We start from the raw sequence: 14,861 nt of genomic DNA, 5'->3' as shown, positions 1-14,861 counted from the left end.
CAGCTTCCAGGGATGCCCAGCCATCTCTAATTGCCATAAAAATAAATGCTTTTTGCTTCATATCACAGAACAGAGGAATTTCCCTCCTGTTTTTTCTTTTCCTTTTTTTTTTTCCTCTTTTCTGAGGCCTCCCTCAAAGTCATCCCTTCCCCCTCCCTCCGCTGCCTCCTTGCCATGTAAACAAGCCGAGGCACACACAGTCTGACAAATCACACACATGGAGACATGCTGATGGCCCTGCAGCGGCCAGCTCTGCCTGGCACAGGCAGAACTGACAGTACACGCGGGAGGCGGGCGTGCGGGCAGGGGAAGGATGCTCGCCACCAAAAAGAGCTCTCAGTCCGCCTCGTGCAAGCCTGAGGAGGTTAAGAGCCCTCAGGCTCCAGCCCCTCGAACTTCCCATCAGTAAGGCGATGGAAGGGATGCAGAGGGTGCTGTGAAGCCTCGCCCCGTGCGAGCCGCCTGTCTGGCACAGCTGCTCAGCGCTGGCTGCCGGAGCAATGAGCCATCGCTGCGGGGACACGCAGCCCCGGCAGTCACCCTGGGAAGGTCCCTCTCCCACCCTCTCCTTGCCATCGCTCTGCTCCAGCAGCTGATTTCGGGGGTGTCGGTGCGCTCTCAGTGCTCCCCGGGTGCCCGGGGATGGCCCCGGGCGGCGGCAGCTCGCTGACCTGAAACCCAGCGTGTGCCATGCCCGGGACTCGCTGCCTTCGCTCACCTCCCCGTGAGCCTTTAAAGAGACACCGAGGAGCTCGGCGAGCCAGGGGAGCGCTTCCCCGCGGGGCTGCCCCCGTGCCCGGCACACTCCCAATTCCGAGGAGGAAGATGGAGATGGATCGCATGGAGGGCATGGGAGCATCGTGTGCCTGGCGCAGGGCGGCACCGCTGCCGGGGCCTGGCTCGGCCTGAGCACGGCACGGCACGGCACGGCACGGCCCTCCCGGCCCCAAGGACAGTGCTTGCCTCCCGGGCAACTTGGCAAAGACCTGGGGTAGCCCACGGCCTGGTGAGACGGGTACCCCCAACGCGGCGGCCACAGCCATCCTGTGAGCTTGCTCGCCTTCAGAGGGACTTCCACCAGGTAAGACTTCGGGAAAGCCAGGGGTATCCTCGCCTGGTCCAGATTCCCGGCTCGGTTCCGCGGTGCCTTCGCAGGGGACACCGCCAGCCTCGTACGGATCTGTGCCGACCTGTCAGCCGGTTTCGACAAAATCGGGTGGCTGGTCTTGTCCGGTAGGCTCCCCCCGGTCATCCTCAGCACTGTCCCCTGTACAGAGCTCGGGAGGGGCAGGAGGGAGGCAGAGGAAGCCAGGAACCGGACACCGGCGGTCTGGAACCGGGGGCTGGGAGTCGGGAATCGGGGACCGGGCTCTCCCGGACCGTTCCCGCTCGGCGGCGCCGGCGGGCGGGAGGAGGGCGGGAGCGGGCGGGACCCCCGGCCTCGCAAGGCTCGCTGCTCCGCGCCGGGCGCGCTCGCTGCGGCGGGGGCGGCGCCGAGCAGGTGAGCGGCGGCTGGGGCCGGGCTCCGACACCGGCGTGCTGCGGGCACCGGCGGCGCGGGGAGCGCGGCACCGGCACCCGGGGCGGGCGGGGACTAGGGCAGCGGCATCCCGGGGCGGAGTGGGGACCCGCGGCATCGGCATCCCGGGGAGCTGCCGGCACAGGCATCCCGGGGCGCGGCGAGGACATTAAGATCGGTAACACAGGGACCGGGGCACCTACAACCCGAGTACCCGGGCTACCAGAACCCCCGGGCATTGCAGGGGTCAGCACCCTGGGGTGCGTCGGGGACCTGGGGCAGCGGCATCCCGTGGTGAGAGGGCAACCGGAGCAGCGGCATGCAGAGATGAGCGGGGAGGCGAGGCACCGGCATCCCGGGGTAAGCGGGGAGCTGCCGTGCCAGCATCCACACCCCGGGATGCTGCTGGGTGCCGGGACACAGGGACTCTCCTCCCCGTCCCTCTGCGGGCGGGTGTAGGGGAGTCCCTCGCCCCCAGCCTGCCTCCCCCGGGGACTGCATTCCCCTCCCCGGGGAACGGAGCACGGAGATCCCTCTGGAGAGCTGTGCAGGCGCAGCGTGAGACCTGGGAGTGGAGGCTGGCACAGCGCTGGGCTGTTGGTAGTCACCCTCTCCTGCTCCCGAGGCATCTCCATCTCCAGCCCTGAGCGTTTCGGTGGCCTCTCAGCGTACAGCAGCAGCTTGTGCTCTGCCTGCAGGGAGCAGCCAGTAGTGGGAATCCCCCTTCCATTCTCCCTACTGCCTGCCTGGCAAACCCCCGCGCCGCCCAAGGCAGGGCTTGGTCCTGAGCGTCTTCAAGCCGATGAGCACAGAGACGTTCAGCAATGGGGCTCTGCAGGGGCAATTTTGGATGACCAAAAAGCAGATGTGTACCTAATCCTGTCTCAGCATATGGGGACACCACCCTGCAAGAGCTGGGACACCACCTAGCTCCGCTGGCCCCCTCAAGTACTCAGCAGGGGACCCCCAGTCCTACACCAGTCCCATGGATATCCTGCACAGGATCTCCTCAGTGGTTTGCAGCCACCACCCCTGCACACCTGGGACATACACGGTCACAGGCCCCGGGTGACAGGGCATTTAGGCTACAGGCAAAGGATAAGAGGTTCCTCCTCCTCCTCTACGGATTTCTAATGGCTCCTTTGAGACAAGCCACACGACTCCCTGCTGAGAAGCCTCGCTGAAGCTGTAAGTACAGGGCTTTTTATTTGGGCTGTTAATCTAAATCCATTGTACCTGGTTGGAAAACACCCTGTGTGCAATGCTCCCTGCACTTGCTGCATCCTCACTTGAATGTCTATTAGCACCTTGCTTCCCACTCCCTTGCCAGGTAGAATACTCACTACTCTGCCAGGTAGAATAAATATACATAACTTCCATTTGAAAGGCTTTTTTGGAAAAAAAAATGTTGTCAAAGGAAACTCTTCTAGCATTACTTATAGATATGCTTGATCTGTTTTATATTTTATTTTTACTGTCATAAATGCATATATCAGGGATTTTTTTCTCCACAAGACAGATATTAATTTGAACGCCCAACACCCTGCTCACACTGGGCTTGTGTAATTCTGATGGTTGTCTCAAAATAGCTTACAATAGATTTCAAGATTTATCAGAAAGAGACCAGCTTTATCTGTTTCCCTTTTCCAATCATTCATGGAAATTTCGGGTCAACTAAAGGAAAATTTTCAAATTCACTTTATCCCAGACACATTTGTATTCTCTGTCTGTCACGTTTTTAAATAAAAATCACCCAAGCTTCCCAAAATAAGCTTCTGTTTCCCAGCTGATTCCCCTGTAAATGTGAATGGGGTGCATGCTTTGATGGTCCAACAGGGGAGATCACACTGGGTCCCAGTTCAAAGCCCAGTTTTGTTCTAAAGCTGAGATTAGCTGTTCGTGAAACAAACAGGCAAGAGAATTATGAAACTATTAATTGCTGCTTGAGATTCCTAGATGAAAGCTGTATGTGGGCAGAAATTATTTGGTCTATTCATAAGCGAACATCAGAAATGAACATCTCTGGCAGTTCATGACCCTTCTCCTCACTCTGCTTCCTGTACAGGAGGGATGGAGGGATATCCCTGGGGTTAAAAGCTTGCAGGGTCCTGACACCCACCTTTTAATTTTGAGCTAGCAGAGAGGTAGGAGCCGTCTCCCTTCTGGCTGTTGGGGTTTGGCATGTCTCACCCAGAGCCACAGCCGTGCACTGGGGATGATCTGGCTGAGCTGGAAGAGTGCTTCAGGCTTGTCCTGCCATCCTGGGCTGTCCTGTGACACAGCCAGCCCCCAAACCACCTTGCCTCTGATTTTTGTGGCATTTGGCCTGACCTTTCAGAGAGGCTGCTCTATAGGGAGAGTGCAGAGAGAGTCTGAGGCTGGTTTTGGGATAAGCTGGATCCCACAGATGCACCTCCAGGGTCCCCCATCTGTGTGTGTGCTTATAGCCTGAATGCATGAGCATCCTTCTGGAAGGAACCTGGATTAGTCATCCCTACCCCACAGATGGCTGTGTGATGTCTTCTCTGGAAAAGCTAATCTGACACTGAAATTCCAATTTATCCCTGAAAGAAGTGTTTACACTCCTTCTCCTTTTTCCCTCCCCTTTGAAAGGCAAGACAATTAGTCCATTAAGCTCTGAGCTTTATCACGAGCTGGTTGCCTCCTCCTGAGAGGTGTAATGATATGGTTGTGGTGCAAAGCCGTGTCTTTAAGGAGCTCTGGCCTGGAGATGCAGTGAAGTTCACAGATGCCTTTGCCAGGCTGTTTCACACAAATCTGGCATTTCCTTCACCCACAACCCTGCTCAGCTTAAAAACACTCCAGACCTTAACCACGGCTCCACTGCCTGTTCCTCTGCAGCTCTGCTCTGACCTACAGATTTAGATGTGACCGTGTTCCCCCAGGTTCCTCCCAGTCTGACAAACCTTTTATACTGGGTTTCTCAGACTGGAAAACAGGTAGAGCCCTGGTGTTTGCCCCATAAATCGGGTGAGATGGCTGGTGAGAGAGAACTCACAAGAGTCTCCTGGTGGAGGGACCCACCTCATGTCACTGACTTGGCCTTGGTGGCTGCTGTGGGACCAGGCTGGTCTGTGTGGGGTCTGCTGGCACCTCAGCATCACTGCAGGGACTGAACCTTTTTTCCCTTGGCTCTTGCTGCCTGTCTGATCCCTCCATCCCTGCAGCTCCTAAAAGCTTGGAAAATTCTGTGAGTGACATAAGACAGGAAAAATTGTAATTCCTCAGCCCAGAGAGCAAGGCAGTGTCCCTCAAACCCCACCACTCTGTGCCAGGAGCAGGGGGATCCCATGAATACAGGGCTGCTCCATGTGTCCCCTGGTTGTTTTGATGAATAAGGTAGGTGGAAAAATCTTATTTCAAGGTGGTGCATAAAGATCACAATGCTTTTTATTTGCCTTTTTGCTCTAAATTTCTGGTTACGACAGGTAAATGTGTCTGAAGGTGTGGGAATGCTTCTCTGTCTTTGATGCTTTAACTGTTTCTCATTAGAAAATAGAATTTCTGCTGTTGAAAAAGCCCAACTCCCTGAAACTTATAAATTCCTAAAACACAACAGAAATCAAAACTCTGGGGTTTTATTTCCCTATCAGCATACAGATTTTATTCAGTTATCAATGATTCTGAATCATGTTTTTGTTATGTTTCAACATAATCAAAATAATCTTAATATTTTACATGGCAGAACACACAATTTGAAACAAAACAGGCAGATGAATTGTTTTGACATTTCTTCCTCTCAAATTCTCTTTAAAATTGATACCTTCTGTGACAATACTTTGATTTTGGCAAAACTGCCTGTGCTGCTGGAAAGATTGGACCATCTAAGGACCTTTTGACCAGGTCTAATTAGCAGTGTAGGTAGTGGGGTTACAGAGCACTTTGGTGGAATCACAGCAGTGGTGATTTGATAAGATATAATTTTTCCTCTGGGAGACTCTTTGGGGAATAAATCTTCTCTTCAGTGACTAATTACCTATTTGAAGGAGGAGAGCCCTTTGGGTGAGGTGCTGGAGGTGCATTAAAATGCCTTCCTTAGGCCATTAACAACCTGCAAAGGGAGAAACTTTAGGAGGTAAAACAGCAAGGAAAAATTTCACATGGAAAAATCACTGGCTTTTCTGTTTTAGCTTCCATATCACAGGAGAATAACAGTCTAAAGCTGTTTCTCTCCCCTTGTCTCTCCTCAATCCTCGCTTCTCAAAATGCAAATATCCCCCCACACTACCCAGTGTGCTTCTGGCCCCCTCACCCAGGAGCACCCCAATCTGGGGGAGCCCTGGTCCCCTCCAGCCCCTCTGTCTCACCCACAGGTGGAACCTGCTCCTGCTCTGCTGATCATGGTCAACAAGACCTTAAACTACTGGGGTCCCAGTTTTGAGGAGGACGTTATCAACATCAACGTGGGGGGTCTGCGGAGGCGGCTCAGCTCCAGCGCCCTCTCCAAGTTCCCTGACACACGCCTGGGCCGGCTGCTGTCCTGCGACTCAGAGGAGTCCATCCTACAGCTCTGCGATGACTACGACGTGAGCGCCAGGGAGTTCTACTTTGACAGGAACCCCGGCTTCTTCCTCTACGTCCTCCACTTCTACCAGACGGGCAAGCTGCATGTCATGGAGGAGCTGTGCGTCTTCTCCTTCTGCCAGGAGATCGAGTACTGGGGCATCAACGAGTTCTTCCTGGACTCCTGCTGCAGCTACCGCTACCACGAGCGCAAGCTGGAGAGCCGGCACCACAACTGGGATGAGGAGAGTGAGGTGAGCAGCGTGGACACGTCCCCTGATGAGATCTCTGACATCAACCACGAGCTGCTGCGCTATAGCACCCTGCGCTGCGGCAATGTGCGCAAGCGCCTCTGGCTCACCATGGAGAACCCCGGCTACTCCATCCCCAGCAAACTCTTCAGCTTCGTGTCCATCAGCGTGGTGCTGGTGTCCATAGCCACCATGTGCATCCACAGCATGCCCGAGTACCAGGAGGTGGATGAGAATGGCAACGTGCTCGATGAACCCATCCTGCACAAGCTGGAATATTTCTGCATCTCCTGGTTCACCTTCGAAGTGAGCGCCCGCCTCTTGCTCTCACCCAACCCCAGGAAGTTCTTCAAGCACCCTCTGAACCTGATTGACATTGTCTCAGTGCTGCCCTTCTACTTCACCCTCCTGGTGGACGTGACCATGGGCAGTGACTCGGAGCTGGGCAACCTGGGCAAGGTGGTGCAGGTGTTTCGGCTCATGAGGATATTCCGGGTGCTGAAGCTGGCTCGGCACTCCACAGGACTGAGGTCATTGGGGGCCACCTTGAGGGTAAAGTGGCTCTCTATCTCCTTATCTACTCCTTTAGTTTCTGGGCAAGAAGGAGACCCCTGGCGTGGCTGAGGGATGTGGAAGCCCCTGTTTGCAATGAGCTCCCAGCTCTGGGTGGTGCCTGGTGAGCTTGCTTGGGGTGGTGGGTTGGGCTGTTGGTTGTCTGCTGAAGCAGACAGGTGTGAGGAACTCTGACTGCAGAAGTGTTCTGTGCACACACAGCACAAATCCACCCCCCTTTGCTTCGTGCAGCACTGGTGCTTCCAGGGTCTCAGCCATCCCACTCAGGTGTGAAAGCCTCATTGCACAGCACTGGAATAGACTCAGCCATGCATGGGTGGATGGGCATGTCCCACCAGAAGTGAGTCAGTGCCTAGTGGGGTGGACAGTGCCCTGGTGAGCAGGTAGCAGGCCAGCCAGCAGCTGCTGGATCTGCCAGCACCAGTGGGTATGGCTCAGAACTGCTCCTGTCCCCATTCTGGGACAAGGGGAACTCTCCTAAGGGCATGCTGCCAGCTGACCAGAGGCCAGTGTCCAACTCTGGTATCTGCCCATTTAGGGAAACATAGAAATCCTGGTCCAGCTGAGTTGATACCTGAATGCTTCAGGATTCAGTGAGATTGGGACTGGCACATAGCAGCAATAGAAAAGCAAAGGGTGAGTTGTCCCAGGTCTATGCCCTCAGCAGAGCCTGGGTTGCCAGCAGCTGCCCCTCAGTGTGATGGAAAACTTGGCATGCAGGGCTGGTCCCAGGGCCACCTGTTCCTCAGGAGGAAGGTCTGGAGGAGGAAATGCTGACCAAGTGGAGGACCAGGGTTCAGGCAGACCTAGAAGTGACACCCCTACAGGTCTGGTGAGAGGGTCCACATCCTCCATAACTTGTCCCAAGGCTGTGTTTCTCCAGACCCCCATTCACAGTACCCCAGCCTCTTCAAACAGACCGAGGGCAACTTGAAATCTGTCATGCAATTCTCACTATCCCTGTACTGCAGCCAGACCTCCATCACAGCAGCTCAGTGGTGAAGCAGGAGCAGCTTCCACACCCAGTGCGGTTCTGCTCACCCCCACCATCTCTCCCCTCCATCCCCCTTCTGCTGAGAGCCGTGTTCCTGAATCTGGGGAGAAGGAAGCTCACCTTGTCTGCTTACACAGAAAATCCAGCCTGGTGCAGAGGCCAATTAAACTCATCCTTTAATTGTTCCTGGTTCTTGATGATTGCATCAATAGAAATCCTAAAGCTGATCCTTGAGCCTGCTAAGACTCAGAGTGACACATTCTCCCAAAGCCCTACCACACATGGTGCTCATGTTGGACATGGGGGAATGATCACCAGGGCAAACATTGCCTCTTCTCAGGGCAATTGCACAAAGATTCCTGTGCTTTCTCCCCTTCAAACAGCTGATCTATCAAACAAATGGCCAAGGAAGCAATCTTTGCAACAGAGCCTGAAATTCAACCAAAGAGCCACTTTCCTCCCTCTCAGTGCCTGACATGATGCTGCTCCCTCTGAAGGGCCATGAGAGGGATGACTAGCTGGGGACACCCTGTTTTTGCTACTGCAGCAGGGCAGGGCTGGCATGGGATGTACTGGCATTGGCAGATCTCTGGGGTTGGACCAACTCCCGTGGCTGAGTCATGGAGAAAAGCAACTATTGAGTGTGAATGGGTGTGAGGATGGGCAGCAGGAAAGATCTGCCAGCTTCTGCTGTGAAGCAGGATCAGCCCTGCTCACAACTAATCTTGCAGAGCCCACAGAGCATCAAAATATTCCTGGCATCCTCAAAACCTGCTGAGAATAGGGTCCAGGGAGGGTTGTTTAAAATGAAGATGCCTGAAGTCCTACCTGCATCATACTTCTGAACACTCACCTTGAAAGAGCACTGACAAGTGACAGACCCAGTTAACACTGCTGGTGAAATTTAAGTAAATTTGCACACGTGGAAAGGGCTCCCCACGTCCTGCTGGTGCTCCATGTGAGCATGAACAGCACCTTTCAGCAGAGCAGGCACTGAGGGACTCATGCACATTACTGAGCACCAAACGAGATCTGGGGAGCAAGCAGTGTCCTGGCTTCAGTTTCTGACGAGCAGCTGATTCACCAGTGACATGCCTGAAAGTGCCCCTTCCTGGGGACTCCATGGCAGCTCTAAATGGGGATGAGCAAAGACACAAATCTGATGCAGCAGCTTGGCATTGTGATTTAGTGGGCACATAAATTACAACATCTTGTTAATCATAATTTACTTCCTCTTGCCGGAGCAGAAAGCAGGAGCAGAGCAGTGAGGGATGTTAACAGCCAGGAAGCAGGAGTGATGGCTCTGGCAAGCTGAGTGATGGTTCCCCTGCCATGGAAGTGCTAGCAGAGGGAATTCTGCCATTTGTGCATCATAAACCTTGGGGCCTGATCCACAGTGTGTTTAATTTGAGGAGAGGCTTCCTCCCCATCTCTGCTCTTCCTCCCTGAACATCCATTGCTGCTATTGCAGCTCTGTGGGTATGGGTTGGATCCCCTCTCCCACTGGCAGTCTGTAGATGTTGGTCCCTGGGTAATTACAGCACATACAGAGATTACAGGGGCTGCTGTCTGCCCCCTCAGGGGCCTGAATACATCAAGAGGTTGGAACTGCATATCACATGTCACCCTGCTGTCACTACCATGGGCCATCTTTGCTCAGTCTCTTCACGTTATTTCTGGCAAGACTCAAAGTGGGCTCCTCCATTCCAACAGTCTTCTGCACATTTGGGAAGAATCTGGAGAGACTGCTGCTTGGAGGGCTTTTAGCTGGAGTCTTTCATTACCTAACATTGCCTCTGCCAAGGTTGAATACTTGCTAAGCCTGCAACCCACCCAAACCCTGGTTAAAACTGCATCCCACCCAAGCCCTATCCAAGCCTGCATCCCACTCAAACCATGGCTAAACCTGCATTCCATCTGAACCCTGGCTAAGCTTGCATCCCACTCAAACCATGGCTAAAACTGCATCCCAGCCAAACCCCAGCTGCAGCTGCTTCCCCCTCAATCAATGAGCAAACCAGAAGTTTTGCAGATAAAGGGCTGCAAATAGGTGGCAGCCTGAGGATCAGTTGGGAGATTTCTGGAGCCTTCCCTGTGCTGCAAACCCTGACCCTGCTTGTAAATTGAAGCAGCAGGAGCTATGGAGCTGCCTGACTCCCTCTTTGCCTTCCCTCTCCAACACACCCCAGGGCCAGAACCGATACTCTTTAAAAATGTATGAGGTTATTTGGTTCTGCTGATCCCTAGCTGGGATGTACAGACCTGTGTTAACTTCCAGCCAGGAGCAGGTCTTTCTTGGCCAAGTGATACACCCTTGGCTCTGAGCTGTTTGTCCTCCTCAAGGAGCTCCCTTGGCACTGCTGTAGGGCATCTGCAGCCACAGGTGAGGGAGGAGAAAGGGAGAAGGAGGAGGAAGAGGAGGTTATTTGGCATTACTGGCATTAGCTGAGCAGCTTTTGCCAGCTGTCTAAGCAAAGTCTCCCATTCCCTGCCATGAATCCACCTCCTTTAAGTCCCATCCTGACCACAGAAGCCTTTTACCACATCTGCTGCTGTTTGCTTTGCTCAAATGTTGTTTGCCTTAGCCATTATGTGGTCTCCAATAAAGCATTCTCTTCTTGTTAGGAGACTGGGAAATTATCCCCAGAATCAAAGTCCTGTTTTCCTTTCCCCAAAAGATGAAGAACAAGCTGGCAGGTCAGTGAGCAGAAACATCTAAAAAATTCACTTGTGGCAGTCACAAAGTGCCTGGACAAGCCGTGCTGGGAGGATGGTGGTGGCAGTGTGTTCCCTCTCAGTCCCTTCCCGGCATGACTTGCTGCCTTGTCCCCCAGCTGCCCACTGCCTTTTCCCTCTAGGCTTCTGGCACAGGCTTGTACTTTGTTCAGATATTAGGAATGTACAAAAAAAGATTGCAGCATGAAGGTTGTAGGTTGAAACCAGAGAAACTTCTTCAAGGAGCATTGCACACCCCTGCCATCAGAGCTGGGTGTCCATGGCTCTATTCCCACCAAGGCTCCCAGACTCCTTGGGCTGTGTCTCATCAAGCTGGGGCTTGTAGCACCCTGTAGGATGGGTGCTAAGACCAGCCCATGCTGACACTGGATGGATCCCTGATGACCAGGAATGTTTGGTTTCTTGTCAGCTCTTATGTGATGTTTCTACATGTGTGTAACAAAGGGTTTCATGAATGCTGAGGCTCAGTGATGTTGGGGTACAGGAGGCACCCGGGGGCTCAGGGGTCCCCAGGGAGCCTGGGCTGAGATTTGGGTAACAGCTGAGCTGAGCCTGCAGCAGAGACCACGTCCTCCCTGCGAGCAGTGCCAGCAACTCAGGAAGGTACAAATTGCTTCTTTTAGTGGCTGCCTATTAGGGGGTTTCTGGGGACCTGCCAAGATAAAAGGAAAATGTGCTAAATATTGTTAGCTGAGTTCAGGCCAGAGTGAGTGCTGGAGGCAGGGGAGCAGCCTCTGCCGGGGTTCCCTGGCTGAGGAGCACAGATCTGCCTTCTCTCCCAGCACTCACAGGCTGGAGGAGTGCAAAGAAGCAGCTGTGGGTGCCAGGAACGATTCCTGGCTGCACCACTCACTCCAGATGTGAGCCACCCATGCACTCCTGCCCCATCCCAGCCCACCCCTGGAGCAGGACATCCCACACAGAGGTGGATAGAGGGATGAGATCCCTGGTAGAGATGTGCAGGGGTCTGTGTAGGGCTGTATGTGCACTGTATGATCTCCACGTCCCGGTCATGTCCCCCCTGACCAAGGCTCTGCTTTGCCTTCCAGCACAGCTACCGGGAGGTGGGCATCCTGCTGCTCTACCTGGCTGTGGGGGTCTCTGTCTTCTCTGGAGTGGCCTACACTGCTGAGAAGGAGGAAGACGTCGGCTTTGACACCATCCCAGCATGCTGGTGGTGGGGCACAGTCAGCATGACCACCGTGGGCTACGGCGACGTGGTGCCCGTCACCGTGGCAGGGAAGCTGGCGGCCTCAGGCTGCATCCTGGGGGGCATCCTGGTGGTGGCACTGCCCATCACCATCATCTTCAACAAGTTCTCTCACTTCTACCGCAAGCAGAAGGCGCTGGAGGCGGCCGTGAGGAACAGCGGCAAGAAGGACCCTGAGGAGGTGGGGAGTGTCTCAGAGGCTCTGAGCGAGACCTCCCTGGGCAGGGCCAGCCCTGAGTGCCCTGGGCTGGCCTCTGATGGGCACCCCAGCCCCTGAGCCCTGGCACTGCAGCCCTGGGCACGTGGGACCTGGCATGTGGTGACACGGCAGAGGAGCTATGGCTGGCATTGCCCCTGCCCATGAAGGACACCAGGGGTTGGAGCAGATTGCCCAGAGGGTGTTGGATGCTTCCAGACCCTGTGCCTGCCTGGATGTGTCTCAGCATTCACCATGCTCACCCATGGCTGCAAAGGGAGGTTGTGGTACTCGATATACCCCTGCCATAAAGGGAGGCAGAAAATAAGAAATACAAATGACTCCTGATCAGGCACTGCCCCAGAGGCATGGAGAGGGACTTTCCTCTGCCCTAAGGTTTTGTCTTGTCCAGGGTGAGGTTAAATAGCTCAAGGATGAGGCAGCCCTCAACCAGGCTGTTATAGATCCTGTGCCATGTCGACAGCTCCAGCCCCAGCCTTGTCCTACCCCAGTTGAAAACAGCCTGAAAAGGCTCAACTGCCCCTCCAGCCATAAAGGAAAGGGGCCTGGGAATGAGTCTGTATGGGAAGAGAGGTAGTGTCCAGCTCAGGTTGAGCCCCATGGTCCCCAGCCCCTGCAGTGGGATCGACTGAACCTCACCTTTCCATTGCAGCCAGGATTTATCTGCTCTCCTGCACTGTCACTGCCAGGACACCCCTGGGGCTGTGCTGGGAGCGTGGCACAACTTGGAGCACTGGCCACACAAGGGGGAAGGACACCAGCTGGGGATGACCAGGCAGAAGAAACACTGTCCTCTGAAGCAGAAGCAGTCAAAGGGGTCAAGCTGGGGGAACTGAGGAGCCAGTCCCAGTGGGGTTGTCCCTCAAGCCCTGGTCTCCCTCACCACAGCCCCTAGCTTTGCTTAATTCTGCCTCTTCCCTCCCTGTCTCAGGGCCAGGCAGGGTTAGGAGGGCTGTAATCAGGGGGTCACACTGCCCCGGGTATCCTCACAGGAAACACCTTCCCTCTGCAGGGAGAGAGCTGGGGCAGAGGGGACCTTGCACCACTTTTGTCACTGCAGGCTCTGAGCACCTCACAGCCAGGGAGCTCAACCTGGAATACCAAACCTCTTCCTGTCTGGACCCCCAGCTCACCTGAGCACTTTGGGGGCTGTACCCAGCACAGCATTAATTCCCTACAGAGCTTTGCCTTGCCCTCCCACCCCATTCTCTGTTTGGAAATTGTGCAGCTCCGTTGCACACAAAGGAGCACACCCAGCAATGCCTGTTTTGAGCAGGAGAAACGTGCATCCTGCAATCCCAAACCACCTCAAACACACTTTGAAGGCTGCAGGATGACCCCAGGTACCTGGATCATGAGTTTGCTGCTGGTTCTCCTGGCTGGGTTTCAGCACAGCTGTAGTTGCAGTGCCTGTTCTGCCCATAGCAATCTGCTGGTCACAGACAAGGAAAGCCAAACCAACACTGGTGCAGGTCCAGCCTTTCCAAACTCAGTGGGACTCAGGTAGGGTCCCCAAGGAATGGTGGTGATGTGGGATGGGGGATGCTCATACTTCCAGCATCATCAAGTCTTCCAGTACTGATGGTTCATGATCTGCTCTGCTTATTCCTGCTGGGAGCTGGGACTGAAGAGCAGCACCCTCTGCTCCAGCCAGCTCCTGATGCACTGTTACTTGAATACAGGAAGGAGTTTCCCCTTCTCAACATAAATATTCCAGTAGCAAAATGTATTCAAATGTGAAGAGCAAATTACATCTATTAATGAAAAAAGCATTATGCAAATAATTAGGAGCATGTAAATGAATTTTCTATCTATGCATGGGATGCATACTGTATATTTTATTAAAGACCTCAGTGATCTGCTGTGGATGCTGGTTTCTGTTTCATGGCAGCTGGATGTGCTCATGCAGCCCATGAGCTGGGTCAAGGTGAGCAGGAGCAGCCAAGCTGTTCCTACAGTGCTGCAGGCCCCTGTCAGCCAGCTCCATCTTGGAGCACAGTAGAGTTCCCAGCTCACCCCTGCTCTGGATGCTGTGCTGACAGCTAGTCCTTGTGCCTGGACCACTGCTGTCATCCTGGCTGGAGCAGTTTGAATAACCCACTCTCTTGAGGCTCAATGAAGGAGGCATTCATGGGGTGTGAGGGAATGGGTTGGAGCTGGTGGGCTCTGGAAAAGCCACTCAGGGAGCCAGGCTCCAGAGCTGGGAGGGAGGAAATCCTGATGCTGTGTGTGGCCTCTCTGATGCTTTAAAATGAGGGGGCTTCTCTAGGCTGTTGCTCTGCAGGGGCTGGCTGGGGAGAGCAGCACCTTCTGCTGCTCTCCCTGTGTCAGGTGCATTACTCTGCTGGGTGTGATAGGAGTCAGGGGTAAAACAAGAGTTTACTCTTTTGAGAGCTTTCCCATTAAAAAAATTTAAAATCCACATGCTCCTAAGCATTCCAAGGCAGGATCTCCCCTATCTTGGGGGCTATAAGCAAGGCAGGATCTCTTGTGAGCCCCTCTGCCACATCTCAAAGGCACATCAGAGGGGGCAAGTGCACGAGAGCTCCAAGCTCGGCTTTGGCAAAGCCACAAAAGACGTTTTCTTTTTTTAGCCTCTGCTCCCTGTGAAGACATTAGGATTTGTATGGCTCTGAGTAAGTGCACTAGGAAAATCCTCCCACTGCTGTGCAGGCAGATCTGGCAGAGCTGGAGCTGTGCAGAGCAGGAAGAGCTGGTGCAGGAAGGTGCCCAGCAGCAGAGTGGGTGAGCACAGCCCACGCTCCCCACTGAGACACGGCTCTGCAAGGACCCGCCTGACTTACTATTTCTAAGGCAAGTAGGAAACTCATGTTCTT

The 14,861-nt window shown here is 54.2% G+C and overlaps 1 protein-coding gene across 3 annotated transcripts; it reads left to right on the top strand.

Annotated features, from left to right (window-relative positions):
• The first annotated feature begins 283 nt into the window (after window positions 1-283).
• On the top strand, window positions 284-13,891 carry KCNS1 (potassium voltage-gated channel modifier subfamily S member 1). Of its 3 annotated transcripts, none has more exons than XM_056507449.1 (3): window positions 284-1,081; window positions 5,854-6,846; window positions 11,647-13,891. In XM_056507449.1, exons 2-3 carry the CDS (start codon window positions 5,881-5,883, stop codon window positions 12,082-12,084), a joined length of 1,404 nt encoding a protein of 467 aa, XP_056363424.1. In that variant the 5' UTR covers window positions 284-1,081; window positions 5,854-5,880; the 3' UTR covers window positions 12,085-13,891. The 3 variants fall into 3 exon arrangements, with proteins under 3 accessions (XP_056363424.1, XP_056363422.1, XP_056363423.1); XM_056507447.1 differs by lacking the exon at window positions 284-1,081 and adding an exon at window positions 1,445-1,501; XM_056507448.1 differs by lacking the exon at window positions 284-1,081 and adding an exon at window positions 1,613-2,707.
• The last annotated feature ends 970 nt before the right edge of the window (window positions 13,892-14,861 follow it).

The sequence above is a fragment of the Oenanthe melanoleuca genome, chromosome 20 (genome assembly GCF_029582105.1).
Source record: "Oenanthe melanoleuca isolate GR-GAL-2019-014 chromosome 20, OMel1.0, whole genome shotgun sequence".
NCBI classification, from domain to species: domain Eukaryota; kingdom Metazoa; phylum Chordata; class Aves; order Passeriformes; family Muscicapidae; genus Oenanthe; species Oenanthe melanoleuca.
This window is presented reverse-complemented; position numbering and strand designations above follow the sequence as displayed.

Excerpts from the sequence above, each read along its gene's own strand:
- KCNS1 (XM_056507449.1), top strand. The coding sequence starts at position 5,881 with ATGGTCAACAAGACCTTAAACTACTGGGGTCCCAGTTTTGAGGAGGAC. Across the intron at positions 6,847-11,646 it reads CATTGGGGGCCACCTTGAGG|CACAGCTACCGGGAGGTGGG; the intron begins GTAAAGTGGCTC and ends TTTGCCTTCCAG.